Source organism: Culex quinquefasciatus, chromosome 1 (assembly GCF_015732765.1).
Source record: "Culex quinquefasciatus strain JHB chromosome 1, VPISU_Cqui_1.0_pri_paternal, whole genome shotgun sequence".
NCBI classification, from domain to species: Eukaryota; Metazoa; Arthropoda; class Insecta; order Diptera; family Culicidae; genus Culex; species Culex quinquefasciatus.
The window spans coordinates 2,554,370-2,571,328 of NC_051861.1; the positions used below are offsets into that span (position 1 = coordinate 2,554,370).

The following is a 16,959-nucleotide window of genomic DNA, read 5'->3' on the forward strand; positions in this document are numbered from 1 at the left end:
GCATTCGCGCATAACTCGTTCTGATTTAGAGCTAATCAGTGCCCTTCAACTCAAATGTGCATTTCCTTGTATTCTCTGAGTCATAGGTGGACTTGGAGTACTCGAACTAATCGGGAACTGAGCGTTTGCCGATCTGCATACTTTCGCATAACTGGCCAATGTGTATTATCATCACTTTTTAAAGTTAAACATGCAGATTTAGACCTACAAAAAGCTACAACTTTGGTCTACGATTAGTTTTTTTGGAAGTGGAATTTATTTGCTATCGCTTTATTAAACCACAAACCATCGTTATCAATTACGTCAATTTGGCCACTTAATTCGCGCCTTAGTCACACGACCTCGATAAACTGCAGCGGAATGGCTTCCTCGCACAATCAGTTCAACGATTGGCGATCGGCGCTTCAGTAGCGATCGTACCCCCAATCACCATGGACATACTTTCGCTGGTGATCTTGGCAATTTTCGGCCTCGCAAGTTCGGTCAACGCAAGCGAAGACAGCATCAGTTCGGCCACCCAGTCCCGGTACACGTGCGGGATTCGCAAGAACTACGTCGTCGACCTGATCCACAAGGGCCACTCGGCTGTGCGTGGCCAGTGGCCGTGGCACGCCGCGCTGTTCCAAGGAAGGTGTACAAATGTGGTGGAACGCTGATTGACCAGCGGCACGTCCTGACTTCGGCGCATTGTGTGGTGGTTCAAAGAAATAGGAGACCTCTTGCTGCCGATGATGTTACGATACAGCTGGGGAAGCTAGATCTGGACGACGATAAGGACTATGTGCAGATTATGAACGTCAGTGAAATTCGTATTCATGAAGAGTTTGGAACACACATGAATGATATTGCGCTGCTGGTTTTGTCCAGTTCGGTTGTGTACTCTGATTATGTGATTCCGATTTGTATCGAGAGCATTCAGACGGCTAAAGCGAACGATCTGGAGGGGAGACGTGGCTGGACCGTCGGATGGGGTGAAACGGAGGGGGGTAAACTATCCAAAGTGTTGAAAACGGCCCAGATGCCGGTGGTCAACAACACGGTGTGCGTCCAGAGTGATTCCCAACTGTATGGACGGTTTATATCGGATAAGGTGTTTTGTGCTGGCGATCAAAATGGTATGGTTTCGCTGGAATAGTTGGGGAATGACCTTGACGAGTGCATCAATCGTTGCAGGGACTAGCGTCTGCCGGGGTGATAGTGGCGGTGGCATGTATAGCTTGGCCGGTGATCAATGGGAGCTTCGTGGAATTGTTTCTTTTGCCGGTTACAAGTCTGAAACTGCTAGTTGCGATACTATGAGGTATGTTGTGTTCACCAACGTGGCTTCATATTACCATTGGATTAAATGGAAGACCGGAGCATTGGTTGATGAAAATGCATCTGCCCTCAAGCGGAAAAGCGAACGGAGTGAGTCTCGAGCTGGGTAGTAGCGGGCGATGTATTAAGTAATGATTGTTTCAGAATGCCTGCAGTATCGGAAAATATCCAAGCAGACACAGATTGGCGTTTGCACGAATTCAAGATCTCCTCATACGGTAAGAAAAACGTTACATCTGGTTGAGAGTCAAAATGGTCATCGAGTTCAAGGTTTCCGGATCGTCACTTTTTGCAAGATTATTTTAGATTGAATCTGAGAGTGAAAAGCTTTCAACTCGAGCTTTTTCCTCTTAATTTGGAAGCTGGAAGGAAAAAGGGGGAATCTGTAAACAAACCAGTCGTTCCTCCACTAGGTTGCAATTATCGATCGTGCCCAGCGTCACATCTCAAGTGGGATCAACGTCAGTGAAAAATTCGTCCTCACCAAAGCGCCAAACTTACTTGAGTAAGCAACCGCTATTTCTATCTTTGCGCGCAGTACTAACGGAATACTTTCAGCATTTATGAAACGGATGTGGACTGGGATGAGCTCAGAGTTCGCGTTGGAAATCAAGCAGACATGAAGATCCTGCGCGAGATCACTCATCCGGGCTATGACTACGCAACGTATCGGGACCATATCATGCTGCTGGAGCTGGAAACGCCACTCGTTTTTACGGATGTGCTCCTACCGGCTTGTTTGGCCAACGATGCCAGCGAGAACTTGTACGATACCTTGCTCGTGAATGGATACACCGGATTGAGTACGATCTAGATGCATGTGTGAACCTTTAAACATTGCCTTCTTTGCAGATCAAACCGCAAATAATTTCCACGAGAATGTAGTCAACAGATACATGCTGAGCGATCTATGCAACGCAAGTATTGGAGCGGTAGACGAAAAGTACACGCTCTACAAGGGAGAAATCTGCACCAGATTCAGCTCCAGTGCGGCCTTCGACTGGAAGGGCATCATCGGAGGTCCGCTGCAGACGGTCAACACCCGCAGCTGCATGTTCACGATCGTCGGAGTAACCAAGTATCTGATCCCGTTCAACGAGAGTCAGAACGGACTGAAGAACTATATCAACGTTTACTCGCGCGTCGCTGCCTATCTGGACTGGATCGAGCAGGTTGTGTGGGAAAATGACGAAAGTCTCGGCGGTGCAGATGAGATCGCAACTGAAGACGGTGGAGATGAGAACGAGAATGAAGTCAGTGATATTGCGGACAATTTAGTGCAAATTGAGTCTTCACAAAGAATTGATGAACAAGAAACAGCCACAGATCAAGCTGTTGATGTGAGTTCAAAAGTAATTGAGATCAATCAAGAATCAGAACAGCATAGTATAGCTCAAACTCAACTCTCATCACATTTAGTGATTGTTGGGACGTTGCTTGTAGTATTAGAATTAAATTAGTTTCATTGTCCATGTAGCACATGCACATTTTATAACGGTGTAAAATTTAACAAAAGCAAGGACCATGTTTGCTTGTTCCCAACTAATCCTGCCAATAATTTATTAATAACTCCAAATCCACGAGCTCTTCCGGGAAAATCCCACAAACGATATGCTCTCAATTTTAAATCATTCCAATTAGCCCTTACAACGGGTAATTATCCCGACCTCCGCAAAGTTCTCCCAACAACCCAAAAATCCACGCGGTTCCCAAATTCAATATCTCAACGAGCGCATCCGCAAACCCAAAATGCAATTATAAATCCGCAGGATTAGCAATTATTCAAATGAGGGGCGCCCCTCGCCCTCACCCTCTCGCCTACCGGAAACAACAATCCGGGTCATCTGGCCCCAGACCCATTAAGCCGATACACACATGTGTGCCGTGCCGTGCCGTGACCCTCGGTACAAATAAAAACAGGCTCAAATGAGGGGTCAGCTTCTAAAATTAGCTTACGCGATCAGTCTGTGCAACGAGACCATCAGATAAAGGACTTTTTACCGCCACCTTTCAGCGCCAACTCATGGCCGAACCGGCACGTTCTGGACGCTGCGTGAAGCTTTGAAAAGGGCGAAAAGGGTTTTATCCTCGAATACATTTGAGTCCAAACAGAAATCACAAAAAATCGCGAATATTTTCTTCTCATTTCAAGAGCAAATTCCCCTTAAACCCTTTCGAATTGTTCCGATTGTGTTTTCCACCCGATGCAAGCCGCAATCATTTACGGAACCAGCAAATGGTCACTGCACGATAAGGGGGGGACCCCTTTTTCGGTGCAACCCCAGCGAACGCTATGCTACAGGTACCCCACTGAAAAGCACCCACGTGGCCACGTGTGCATCGTTTATTTATTGTGCGCCCAACCAGATTGTGTTGGTCGTAGCAGGCCATGAACCGGGCGAGTTGGAGCAAAGCGAATCGTTTTTTTGTTTTCCTCCGTCACGATTTCCACCGATTGCTTTGTGGCTTCCGGTGGGAAAGAAAACGGAACCAGACGCGCGGAAAGGGGGATTGTCTCGATCTGTCAATTTCCGGAAACCTTTTGGCAGACGCCGGGAAATAGCTTGTTAGTGGATGTGATGTGATTTGGGGGGCTCTATTTGGGACTTTGACTGATTTTGAAGAAACTTTGGAAAAAAAGAAATGCTAAATACAGCTTTCATTAAACATTTGAAAGAAATAACCAAAAATCTACGTCTAAAAAGACCGTATTCTAAGCACTTGACATTTCAAGGTCTCTAGTTACATGTTTGTCGAGAGCACTTAAATTCCGTCAAGAAGTAAGACCGTTCAGCAACCAGCAAAAAAAAACGGTCCCATCTGCGAGCGCCAATTTCGTCGAAAGTACTTTACGATTTATAGACTTTTATTCTCTCTCTTCCTGTTGGTTAGTCCCCGCATGTCTGTCCCATACGCTCGAAATCAAGTCCATGTCTGCCATATATTTACACCCAAGTGAGAGATGTCTGAAAAATAATCTCTTTTTGCATTGCGCTGCTCTCGAAGTTTTACCCAATTTTGGGTACGTTGACTTGATAGCAAAACTGGGCGCGCCAAACGTCACTCAAGGTGGTATTCCATTGCGGGAAACTTTGTTTACAAACAAAGTCTGGTTTATTTGTCGTGTTGAATTGTTTGTTTGTGTTTGTTTTGAAGTCAGAGCACCCTCGTTTGGGTGCCATTCAGACCTCACATATCGCATTCAATAGCTCGACGAAATAAATCTTTCTGCTTTCTTCTCAATCTCGGTAAGTGAACCCTTCAATTCGCAATGAAAACCCATAAATTTGGTTGCCCCTCTTCTCTCCTGCTTTGATTTCCCCTCCCGCCGACTTCGGGGCTTTCACGCGGGATGCCCTAGCCCTGAGAGGTTGTACCGAGGCCTATAACATAAATGTTGATAAAGTCGTAGGCATTAGGGGGTTGAGTTGGAGCATTCTCCACAACAAGAGATCGAGTCCTAAATCATGGAGCTCTGCTGCAAAAGTCAGTTGGTCCGGCGAGGTGAAGAAGCAGAGGAAATCTTTTGCCGTAATTGAAACTGGCGATTTAGAAGAAAGAATTTCAAGAGAATGTTGAAGCTAAGAATTAAAAATAGCAATATTTTTTTATTGCTATGCAGCAAGATTCGAACTCAAGTCATGCCGAAACGCAATGTTGAACTACAACCTTTACAGGATACTTTAAAGTCGATCTTAGGTCTCTCACTGGCTAAACAATGTGACCTTGCTGTTGTAACGAAAATAAAGAATCCCCCTCTTCTTAAATAGTTTGTAAATAGTTTGTAAAAAATAGGTTTCACATTGGAGTCGTTACCCTGTTCGCAGCAACATCGCCTGTGTTGATGCTCCGCGATTTTTTTTTTCGATTTACGGTGAAAGTGCGTTGTATTAATCGCGGCAGGAACACCCGCGGCCGTGGCAGCTCGAGTGCACCTCGAGGACGTGGCCGGGCCAGTTCCTGCAGCAGCATCGGAAAGACCTCCTCGTCTGGCTCCAAACGGTCAACAAACCTGCTGAAGCTGCCATCCAACTTCGTACCTGCCCGTAGCCCCATACGAACGCGTGGATCGGTGGCACTCGGTAAACCGGATCAACCTGGAACTAGTGGATTGTCCACCATCAAGCCGGGAACTTCCTCGACGACGACGGTTCTAACCTCAAACGGATTCGCTGTGTTGTCTGATGACAACAATATAGACGACGACGACGACGTCAGTGGTGGCGATGGTGTTACTACTACACCGTCGCAGGCTAAGGGCACCTCCACCGTGGGGGAGCAAGTAGGAAAAAAATCGAACAAAAAAATGCCACCGATTACAGTGCCTGGTCGCCCGGCTGTTGAAATCGAGGGGGCATTAGCGGATGCCGACTGTCAATACCTCATGCGTATTAACAAGTCGTCCGTAAACATCATCACGCGAGATCGTCCGCGTTTCGAAAAAGTACAGAAAACGCTGAAAGATGCAAACATTCTGTACTACACGCACGATTCGCCGGAAAACCTTCCGGTCAAGGTAGTGGTGACTGGGTTCTCCATCCTAGTGCCACCCAAGGAGTTCGTGGATGTAATTCTCGCGAAAAATATTTATCCGCGAGAAGCTAAAGTGCTCTCGCATAAGGTAACCGAGGTCGGAGACCAGATTCTCTGGCTGCTGTACTTCGAACGCGGTTCCGTTAAGATCCAGGACCTGCGCAAAGTTAAATCGCTGGAAGGATTCATGGTGAGCTGGAGATACTTCAGCAAGCGGCCTTCCGATGCTGCCCAATGTCACCGATGCCTACGTTTTGGACACGGATCTCGGAACTGCACTTTGGCGCCAAAGTGTGTCAAGTGCAGCGCAGCCCACCTCACGGCTGCATGCACGCTGCCCAAGAAAGCATCCCTGGGAAAGGACAACCAAGCCGAGCAGAACAAGCGGAACGTGAAGTGTGCTAACTGTGACGGTAACCACACTGCCAATTACCGCGGGTGCACCGCTAGGAAGACCTACCTCGAGGCGCTGGAGAAGAGGAAAAAGCCAGCACCACATTCCTCAAGGACTTCGACAGGTCAACCCTCGACCGAACCCCGTCAAACGAATCCTCCTGGATTCGGGCGTACTACGCCAGCGTGGCGGCTACCGCAAACGGTCCAACCCGGACAGCAACAGTGATGGTGATTTATTCACCCTCACTGAATTCCTCTCCCTTGCGAGGGACATGTTTACGCGACTCAACACTTGCCGAAACAAGCTGGAGCAGTTCTTCGCGCTGCAAGAGCTGATGGGGAAGTACCTATGCCCTGCATAGGTGCAAGCTCACACACTGTGGAACAGTCTTCGCCTTCAGTAAAGAACTGATTGTTTTTCTGTGATATATATTTAAGCTTTCCTATCCTCCTTCTCTTCCATAGTAATAGTAGCAGTTATTTTAGAAAGTTTTTTCTGCTCTCGCTTAACCGACTGAAACTGAATTTATTTCATCCAATTGATTATATTTGAATTTATTTGTAGTTGTAAGGATCTCCAAAACTCTGCATTCTGTTATTAGTTAAGCAAATTGTATTCTGATTAGTACAAATAAACATGAATTGAATTGAATTGAATTGAAAATAGGTTTCACCTTCATGAGCTTGGCATTTTAGACAATTTTGCTCAATGCATAAGAGCAAAACCTCTCTAAAAAAATTGTTTTAAAAAGGACCACCGTCCCGAGTGAATCGGGACAACTTTATCAACCAAGTTCATGTCGCATTTACCACCCTCGTTCCACCTCCCAAGGCAATTAAAATGCTCGTACCCATTGTGCGGGATATTTATGGTGATTTAATTTGATACGGTTGCATAATTATTGTTTGTTTGTTAATTAGTTATTTTGGATTTTCATGCACAGTGCGCTCCATGTGTGGTGGTGTCTGGTGCATACATCCAGGGGAAGAACTCCGTGCACTGCTGCTGCCACACCGAACGAGACGGGATTCGAGCGGAAAATTACGGTTAAACAGTGTGGTGAATGGGGTTCCGCTTCTCGATTTGCCGGGCGCACACAGAGTGTGCCATGACCTGGACGGTGCTGCTGGTCCCGGTCCCGGAATCCAAGCAGGCCGTTCACTCGTACAGGACATCGCCGATTGCTGTGTGAGGATATTTATCTTGATTTATAAATTTAAATGCTCGGCTTCGCTTTTTTTCTCCCTCTTTTTCTTTCCTGTTCCTGGTGCCGGGTGTCGGACACTCTGGGCGTAAGCTGGTAAGTTATCTGCATGTATTTATAGGAGCTGGGAGGAAAAGGCGGGGATCCGCTGGAATGGGGGCGATTTGTTTAACCAGCAGATTTGAGCACTTTTTTTTACATTCGAGGATGTGTTTGTTTGACAACGACACTCGCTCGCTCGGTGAATGGTCCAGCTGTGACCAGCAGGATTCGGTGGTGTAGTAGGCCAAGCTTGGAATGGATAGCTGGGATCGGTTGGGTCGAATGAAAGTACTAACATTTGAATGCTACATACGTCCGTAACCATTTTTCAATTGGGCGTAACCTCAAGCAAAAAAGGCATGGTTGAAAAATTATTAAAAATTTTACTGATTAGTGAATCTGAGTTTTCGAAGTTTTCGCTTAAGCTTTCAGATAGGGTAGATGTCCTTATATTGGGCATAGTACCTATAAAACTTATTTCATCAAAGTCTGCACTTAAAAAAAGCAGGAATCTGCTACTTACTTTCATTATCTTTGTGTTATGAGCATTCCCTTTTTTTTTCTTCCTAAATCAGAAATAAACGAATGAAAAAATCACTTTTCACTTTGTTCGTGGCAAATTCCTAGTCACCAGTGATGTCAACCATCGCAGCGCTCATTTTTGGTTCGCGGCACATTTTTCGTTTGTAGTGCTTTTCAGTTACGGAATTCAACAAAATGGTGTTCGAAGCACTTGTAGAGCTCACAGCAACATTTCTTCAGAACATTGTATAGCTGTAAAATTCATACGCAAAAAGTTACAAGAAGAATTCAGACCTCAGGACCAATGGTTCGCGATGCTTTCGTTTGCCTAACGCATTTTTGGTTCTAACTTTTATTGTATTTGTCAAAAATCAACACTATGTTCAGCAAAGTTGTACAATTTGGTGTGTTCTACAAGTCCTTCATAAACAACATTGTCAAATTCCGTAACTGAAAAGCACTACAAACAAAAAATGTGCCGCGAACCAAAAATGAGCGTCGCGATGGTTGACATCACTGCTAGTCACACATTAGGTCGAAAATAGTCTCCATTTTTTTGGGGCTGAATTGTACGCCAAAAAAGATCCATCGCGTGCTTCATGATTTCAGCCAGGTGGGTCGAAAATAGGCCTACATTGGAAGTAGGATCCCGTCCGCAATAGCACCAAAATGGGGACAAAAAAATTATAAACTTGGAATGTATGATTTGGAAGGTAAATATTACCTTTTAGAAGTTTAACTTTTTTTTAGTTTTACTTTTAATTAAGACTGAATAAGTGAGAATTTGGCAGTGCGTGGCCGAATGGTTACGCTGTCCGCTTTGTAAGCGGATGATTCTGGGTTCGATTCCCATCTGCTGCAACCTTCCATCGGATGAGGAAGTAAAATGTCGGTCCCGGCCTTGGTTGTTAGGCCGTTAAGTCATTCCAGGTGTAGGAGTTGTCTCCATGCCATAAGTACAAACAACACACCAAATCAAGGCTACTCCGGTAGAATCGCTGGCGGCGGTTGGACTCGCGATCCAAAGGTCGTCAGTTCAAACACTGGGGCGGAAGGTTCCTTAGAGTAAAAAGAGGTTTGGGTGCTCTCCCCATTCAAGCCTTCGGACTCCTAGGTTCGAGCAGAAACTTGCAATAGAGACCACAAAAGACCCGGGGGTCGTTAATGTGGATGGTTTGATTTTTTGAAGTGAGAATTTACCAGAAAAGTGATAAATTTACACATTTACAGAGGTTACACATTTTTCTGAAATAAATGAAGTACTCATTCCCAGATGTAAAATTACCATGTTTTTTAGTGTGTAAGTAATTGAGAAACAAACAAACACAATGCGTCTCTAGGTCCATGATAGGGACATCTACCATATCTTTTGACATCACCCACTGAGAATTTTGGCTCGAGCTTTGACTCGATTCAGGCTCGATCTCGAGCCAGATCGACCGTAGGCTCGAGCCAAAATTTTCAGTGGGCACTCTCATGTTCTGAATACACTCAAACCCCGAAGGTTTGACACCAACTGTTGTCAAACGAACGGGTCACCGTTTTTAAACGGAGTTCACACACACTACACTCAAAATCAGAAGTATCCCTCAAAAGGATACTTTCTATCCTTTTTTTTCAAGTTCACCCGGCGTCACCCTTTCAAAAGGGTATGTTAAAATCAGTACAATTTCGATACCCTTTTAAAAGGGTGACGACGGGTGGACTTGAAAAAAGGATACTTTTGACTTTGTGTGTATCAAACTGTACAGTTCGCCACTTTTTAGTTCGACTATGTCATACTAAAACGGGGTACTAACAAGGGCGGCCACATTTGAGGATTTTCGAGCACAGGTTCAATGCTCAAACGTATTGTTTTGCCATGTTACTCGATAATTTATGAATTAATGAATTACTCACGAGAAAGATAACAATGGTTTACTTCTTTTGCCAAAAACAGATTTCAAAAATATTTTTTTGCCATCAACTTAAACAAATTTGCGTTTCTGTGATGTGCCCGAAAATCTTCAAAATCTGGCATGCCTGGTACAAACTAAAAAAGTGTCAAACGAAAAAGTGATCAAACACCGGGGGCTGAGTGTACTAATACAAGATCGGTTTGTTAAACTATAACTTCCTTAAGAGTAGAAGGTTTGCAGACACATTTCGCTATTAATGAACAAATAACCTGGAAACTAAGAAAAATTACCTTCAGTTAGGAAACTTTTATTCCTCTTTTTTCAAATGTGAATTGAAAAAAACTCAATCTAAATGAATATTGATTTTGAAACAGTAAAGTAAATGCCGTTAACGAACCCAACTTTGATGCAATAAAATTAACTGCCAATTAAGACCCCATTGATGGTAATGCCCTGTATTTTGATGCCCGGTTTCGGTCCAACCCATTTCCCACTTTGACACGCGCTCCACTCTGGGCCGTGTGTCGGAATGTCCCCTTTTTAATCACGGCCCCACCGTCAATGTAGCAATTTGTCCGGGTCGTCCCCGCCGGTTGCTCTCACAATCAATACTAATTACACGCCACCTACCTTGCCAACGTTACTGCCGTAGGTTACCACCGGATTGGTGGGTCCCGCCGGAACACTGAACGGCACCAACAGCATCGGGTTCTGGAACGGCGTGGTCGGCGGAATCGGAGGTGGAAGACTGGCGGCGGCCACGTTACTGCCGGGACCGGGACCAGGGCCACCACCGCCGCCACCCACGCTGCTGTAGTGATGGTGGTGATGAACCGTCGTAGCCGGAGGTGGTCCACCGGGGGACACCGCCGTCGGTAGGGGCCGAATGCTGGTGGCGAGGTTGGCCGCGGTGGCGATGAGTGCCGGCAAGGGCACGCGCGGTGGTTTCGGTGGGACCGGCGGCGGTGGGGGCAGATTGAGATGGGCGGAACCCTTTGATTGACTGTTATTGATGGCCGGGCCTGAAGATGAAGACAACGAAGATGAACAGTGACACGTGGCCGTCGAACTGGAAGAGGTGTTGGTGATGGCGAGTTCAGCTGATGACGCGTTGGAGGTCGTGGATGCTGTCGGAACGGTGTACGGCGCTGGCCGGTGCAGATGATGAAGAGAGGACGATTTCGGTGCTTTCGGTGCAAAGACTGCACACGGCAGAACCCCGACCAAGCGTAGCCCCACGGGGCTCGCGTCGGGTGATGTTTGAGAGCTTATTTTTGCTACTGTTGAAGCTGTGGCCGATGGTCTGCTTCGACCTTCCACTCGTTGCACACTTGCCACGGTCCCCCGGGGGTCACACACCTGTCGTCTTCCGTTAGTCACGCAAAACCACCACTTCTTCTTTCTTCGCGATCTTCTTCACTACCCCGAAAAGCTGATTACGCCGACAAATCGATTCTCGGATATTCCGGCACCTTTCCCAACACTCTTCAAGCCGGAAGCTTATTCACTTTTTTTCCCGTTGGTTTCGATTTTTTCCCCCACAACACACTCACAGACAAATGGAGACGCACGCGACACACGAGAGGGGGTCGTCCACCGAAACCGAAATATTGCCCCACGACACGCTAGCAACTTCCAGCAAAGCAAAGCTGGATACTTTCACCACACACTAGCTTTGAGGTTTCGGCGGGAATCTGTAATTATTATCATTTATCACGAAAAAGGGACTAGGACGACCACGAAAACGAGGGGCACGACACGGAATCCGTTTTTTTTTTTTTTTTTGGAACGCTGCTGTTGTTTTGGGTTGGTTTTGTTTTGCTGTTGTTCCTGGTTAATTTTATCGCTGGTTGGCATGAAACGAAACAGATACAGAAAACAGGAAAGATTCATTAGGCATTTGTGTGTGCGGGGAATGGGCGTTGAACACGGCCAGCTGGGGACTGCTGCAGCGTGTGGGAAATTCTAAAATGTTTGTGCTAATTAGATTGTGCAGTAATAAACAGCCCTTGAAAGTTCCCTAAACTTTCTGTAACTTGGCTGTTTATACTTTTGCTGTTGAAATTATAAATCTCAGAATTACTCTCATTTCAGATTTAACTTTCCGAGCGTTGCGTGCGTTCCCAACTAGATGACGTTAGTAAGGAATGATTGATTTTCAATGATTTAGATAAACAGATCTATGATTAAGATTGAAATTAGCCATGCCTTGCTGACGTGTAGACCTTGCTGCAATTTTTTGTATCAAGAAAAATGATTATTATTTCAACAAATAATGACAAAATTTAATAAAATATTCATATTTGTTGTAAGGGAATTACAATTTTGATTTCAAGAAGATTTTTTAATCTAATTCAAAAAGTATAGATAGTAAAATCAATTGATGTAATGCACAATAAGCATTATATGTGGGTTATTTAAACTATGGCTGATGCAAATATTTTTCAAAGTTTTTGTCTCTCGGCACTTGCCAGGGTCGAGAGGGGGCAAATAATAAAAAAATATAAATATTGAAATAACAGGCCAAAGTCTCAACACTTGAAAAAGTTGAAAAAAGTGTTTCAAAATGCATTTTACACTAGTTCAGTTGTTTTGCAATCATTAGTTTTCAAAAATGTAAGATTTGACGAAAACAAAAATGTTTGCAAAAAAATCTTTTTGCGGTACTGTACATCGAAAATTAGCAAAAATTTAAATGATTTTTTAAAAAACCCAAACATGCTAAAAATGATTCTAAACGCAGGGTATTACAATTTCGATTGATTTCAGCAAACTGCCCTTAAATTTACATTGAAATTTTAAAGTTTTTTGAAATAACATTTTTCTTGCCCCCGATTTTTCAGACTGACTTTGAAGGGTGTCATGTAAATTTTAAATATTTCTTTTTTTTATAAGGAAACTTTTAACTTGATTTCAATTGGCCAAATCATGTCTGAATAAATAGTTTAAAAAAAACTCGCCACAGACTCCAACTGCGGTTTCTTAAAATTAAGTGACATCGACCCCAACTCTAGCGCTTTCTAACAAGGCCCAACTTCCCTGACTACAATAACAATTCCCATCCAAAGTTGTTGAAATTTAGACTGTCCTATTGTTTAAAAAAATGTGCAGTAGACTCTCTGGCTGTAAAAGTCGAGACCATCGAGAAAGAGATACAGCAAAATGAAGGCTCGATTTGACATTTTTTTCCTGATATCTAGGAAACCTACTGCAAGCAAAAACAAACTCCGAAATTCAAGGGACCATCGAGGAAGTGATTAATTGAGCAAGAGAGGATAACGAGAAAAGATGAGCATCGAAGTATGCTGTTTGACAGAAGGAGACATAATGAGAAGATCGACAACCGGAGAGTCGACTGTACTCTCGTAGCTTCACTTTATTTCTGTTACAGCCATTCGAAATTGACAATCTTGAATCAGGATTCATTGTTGAATTGTTCCAGAGAAAATATCAAAAGCCGTGCGATATTAACATTACAAGTTCAAAATAGGAACATCTTCCCTATTCATCTAATTATACATTCTCCCACTTGATCTACTAGCGGAAGTACATTTTCTCATCTACTCTCGTCTATAGCTCTACAACCCTTGAAGAGTTGCGGTCACCGCATTTATTCAATATACATTTATACTGCTGATGCAAACCTGCCTGGAAAGACCCGCTGATAACGATACTCTCCGGTCTTGTTTAGATTTGAGTAAAACCCGATTGATTGCTTTGTAATCTATCGTCACTATAAGAAGATTTGTTTGATTCGGAAGTGTTGCAATGCAGTTACAACTATCAGAGTGAACGGATCGTAATCCAGGAAAATGGCAAATAATCCAGCGATTATAGCTTTGAGCTTACTAGTGGTCGCTGTGGCAGGATTGAATGGTAAAAGTTGAATTATGATTTAAATTTGAGGTATTGTATTTATTCTCAAATCAGCTGCAGACAAACTACCGAAAAATTGTGGCAAGACAACGGGCTCCACGCAGGATCCCTGGATGGTTTCGTTCTCCTATCAGGCAAGTCCGACCAGCTGGAAGCACTGGACCACGGGAACGGTAATTAGCCAACGCTACGTCCTAACCAAGGGGGACGTCCCCTCGCAGCAGCTGTCCGTAACGCTTAAACCACACGGCTATACGAGGATCTATCTGAGTGCAACTAGCAAGGACTTTACCAAATCACCTGACGGTGAAATTGCACTGTTTCGACTGGATAAGAATTACAATTTTGATGGTAATGGTTGAAGATTGTTTTAAAGATCTTTCAATCTAGTAAGTTTTCTTATTTCGTAGATTACCTCCAGCCAATCTGCCTCCCCGTTAGTCAAACCCTGCAGTCAACCTGGCCAAAACAGTTGACGTCCTACATTAAGGTTGGGGATCGCATCGAAAAACCTTCAATGTCCGAGGGTGCCTCGTCCAAGTGTTCAACGAGCCCTGGATCGGACGAGCTGTGTATGGTGCCGAAATCGGGCACGACCTGCGCGGACACGACCGGAACTCAGCTGTACGCACCGGCTAGCATCAACGGGGATCAACGCATCGTTCTGTACGGACTGGCCGTAACGCCGGGTTGCAAAGCTGGTGCACACGTGTTTAAGAAGGTCGCGTCTCACGTGGATTGGATCGTGGACAACATCAAAGAGTAGTTCAATAAAGAGCCTGGATGTAGGCCATTGCTTTATGAAACGAGATTTCTTTTGTTAGTTCAAGTACGGACTTCAAAACACACCTAATTAAATTTATGATCCTTTTAAAAATGATGTGAAGTGAAGTGTTAATGCAGTGTAATGTTTGTTGCTGATTCAGGTAAGTAATCTTTAAATATTTCTTTAGAATTTCCTAAATCTCGAATTTAAAGAACGAACAATAGCTCCGTTCAGCGGTCTGCAACAGAACCTCCAACCCACATCGATTTATCTTCATCTCAACTCACTAAACAACGGTACTAAGCTTCAAACCACAACAACCCACAGACAAATCGGACCCATCACAGCTCTCGAACCCCCACACAGAACCCCTCAATTCAATTCAAGTCCTGGCCCCATTCATTCACAACACCTCCTCCAAGTCAACAGGTGAACTGATTGCCAATGAACCTTTCAAAGCGCACCTGCTGCCTCTCTCTACACAATTTCAACCCACATATGCTAACCTATAACTACAACCGTATTTTGCCTCAAACTCCCATCCTCCACAACTCCCGATGTTGTTCGTTGTTGTCGGCTTGCAGCACTAAATCTCCGGCCAGATAGTTTACCGCCTACATCCTCCACCCACCATTATCGGTTGTGGGCCAGACCTGAACCCACTCAACCAGAAGAGCAGGAAGAAAAAGCTGCCAACAAATGAATTGATACCTGTTCTGGTCTTTCTCCTCAATTACACCCTCCCACCTCCCGAGCCACACATATCTCTATTGTGTAGTCACTTTGACGAAAATCGAGCTAGAGAGAGAAAAAAAAACTTTTCCCCTTCATCATTGTGTTATCATTTTCAAGAGTGTTTGACTTTTTCGTTGAAAAGTGGCCGGGTTCTAAAGTGAAGGGCGAGCAACTCGAGTCGATCAACTTTTTCCAGGCAGCAGCTGCCGTGGACGATTTTCGTCAGTTTTTTTTTTCCTGCATCAACTGCTTCTGTTGTGGGCTTACGATATCAAGGTTGGTGCAAAAACGCGGAAAAGTTAAAACCTGCTGATGATTGCAAATCGTGGCTTTAAAATTTCTTAGTTTAATTTTTAAACAATCAGGAAAAAAATAGTATTAAATTCAATAAGTTGCAAAACGATGATTTTTCAGCAACTTTTGAGCATTGTTATTTTTGGCAATGATGAGTACACAGAAAAAAAATCATGGTAGTATTACATCTGGGAAGGGGTACATATTTTATGTCAGAAAAAAGGTGTAATTTTACCTCTGGAAATGTGTAATTTTACCACTTTTCTGGTATAATGTCACTTTTTCAGTCTAAATTGAGGTAAAATTACATCATAAAAGAGGTAATATTCAACCTTCCAAAATTACAGCTTCCAAATTTACATTATTTTTTTCTGTGTAGGCCACGGAATTTCAAAACCATTTTTTTGGCAATACCGTCGTGAAACTACTTACTTTTCCTGACATTCTTGAATAACAAAATGGCCTAGTTTTCTGTACCAAAAACAACAGAATCGAATAGCAACATTTTTTGAAATAAATGCTGTAAAGTTCTACTTTTCAGCTTTAAAATGAGTGCTGAAAAGTTGAACTTTTCATTTGTTTCGAAAAGTTGTACTTTTCAACATTTTTTTGATTTGAAATTATTGACAAAATAAATGACATTCGACGGTGAACCTCGTTGGATAAATGTACACTGAAATAGTAGTTTATGCAACAAGTTGCAAAAAGAGGATTTTTTCAGCACGAGTCGTACATTTATCCAACGAGGTTCGCCGTCGAATGTCATTTATTTTGTCAATAATCTTTCAAATCAAAAAAATGTTGAAAAGTACAACTTTTCGAAACAAATGAAAAGTTCAACTTTTCAGCACTCATTTAAAGCTGAAAAGTAGAACTTAGTTAGTTTTTGTTTTAAGACCATAAATAGCGAATCAAGTTGTCCGTTTGCCGTGAATAAAGAAATGAGAAATTCGTGTCTTCATCAGTACACTTTTCAAAGTTAAGGGAAAAAGTCGCAAGCAAAATGTCCAAAACTCAATTGAGCGATCGACTTTTAAATACCCTCTCCCTCTTCAATCAATCTTCCAGAACTTGAAAAGGCAAGACGTCCTTGCCTACACCCTCGCAAAAATCAACAAAAGTTTACAAACCCAAGCAAGTGTAAAGTATAGTTTTCCCGGAAGTTTTCCCAATCCAAGCAAGCCATGTCCATATCCTGTCGTCGTCGTGCTTTACGCCTACTACGAACTTCGCGCGATGACTTGTGAACGGAGCTCGATAGGAAAAGACACCGGCGCGAGCTTCTTCCTCCTGCGCGTCTTCAAAGTTATTGTTGTCCCCGGGTTGCTGTGGTGAATATTTCGTACCCCCCTCCCACGGAAAAAGAAAATGGTTT

General features: G+C 43.7%; 2 protein-coding genes across 2 annotated transcripts; both read left to right on the top strand.

Moving 5' to 3' along the window:
* The first annotated feature begins 416 nt into the window (after positions 1–416).
* LOC6035181 (serine protease 53) lies at positions 417–13,573 on the top strand. The gene is given in 8 exon segments (XM_038257754.1): positions 417–627; positions 630–1,115; positions 1,174–1,407; positions 1,462–1,535; positions 1,731–1,822; positions 1,876–2,120; positions 2,170–2,657; positions 13,490–13,573. Coding segments are annotated over 8 exon segments (1,830 nt in total). The 5' UTR covers positions 417–431; the 3' UTR covers positions 13,505–13,573.
* A 61-nt stretch (positions 13,574–13,634) lies between these two features.
* LOC6035183 lies at positions 13,635–14,595 on the top strand. Its single transcript, XM_001845361.2, has 3 exons — positions 13,635–13,789; positions 13,844–14,140; positions 14,200–14,595. Exons 1-3 carry the CDS (start codon positions 13,726–13,728, stop codon positions 14,553–14,555), a joined length of 717 nt encoding a protein of 238 aa, XP_001845413.2. The 5' UTR covers positions 13,635–13,725; the 3' UTR covers positions 14,556–14,595.
* Positions 14,596–16,959: the final 2,364 nt, after the last annotated feature.

What these genes read in the sequence shown, in the direction of transcription:
- LOC6035183 (XM_001845361.2), top strand. Translation starts at nt 13,726, where the DNA reads ATGGCAAATAATCCAGCGATTATAGCTTTGAGCTTACTAGTGGTCGCT. An exon ending in CGCTGTGGCAGGATTGAATG is followed by an intron (nt 13,790 to 13,843) that starts GTAAAAGTTGAA and finishes TTCTCAAATCAG; the next exon opens with CTGCAGACAAACTACCGAAA. An exon ending in TAAGAATTACAATTTTGATG is followed by an intron (nt 14,141 to 14,199) that starts GTAATGGTTGAA and finishes CTTATTTCGTAG; the next exon opens with ATTACCTCCAGCCAATCTGC.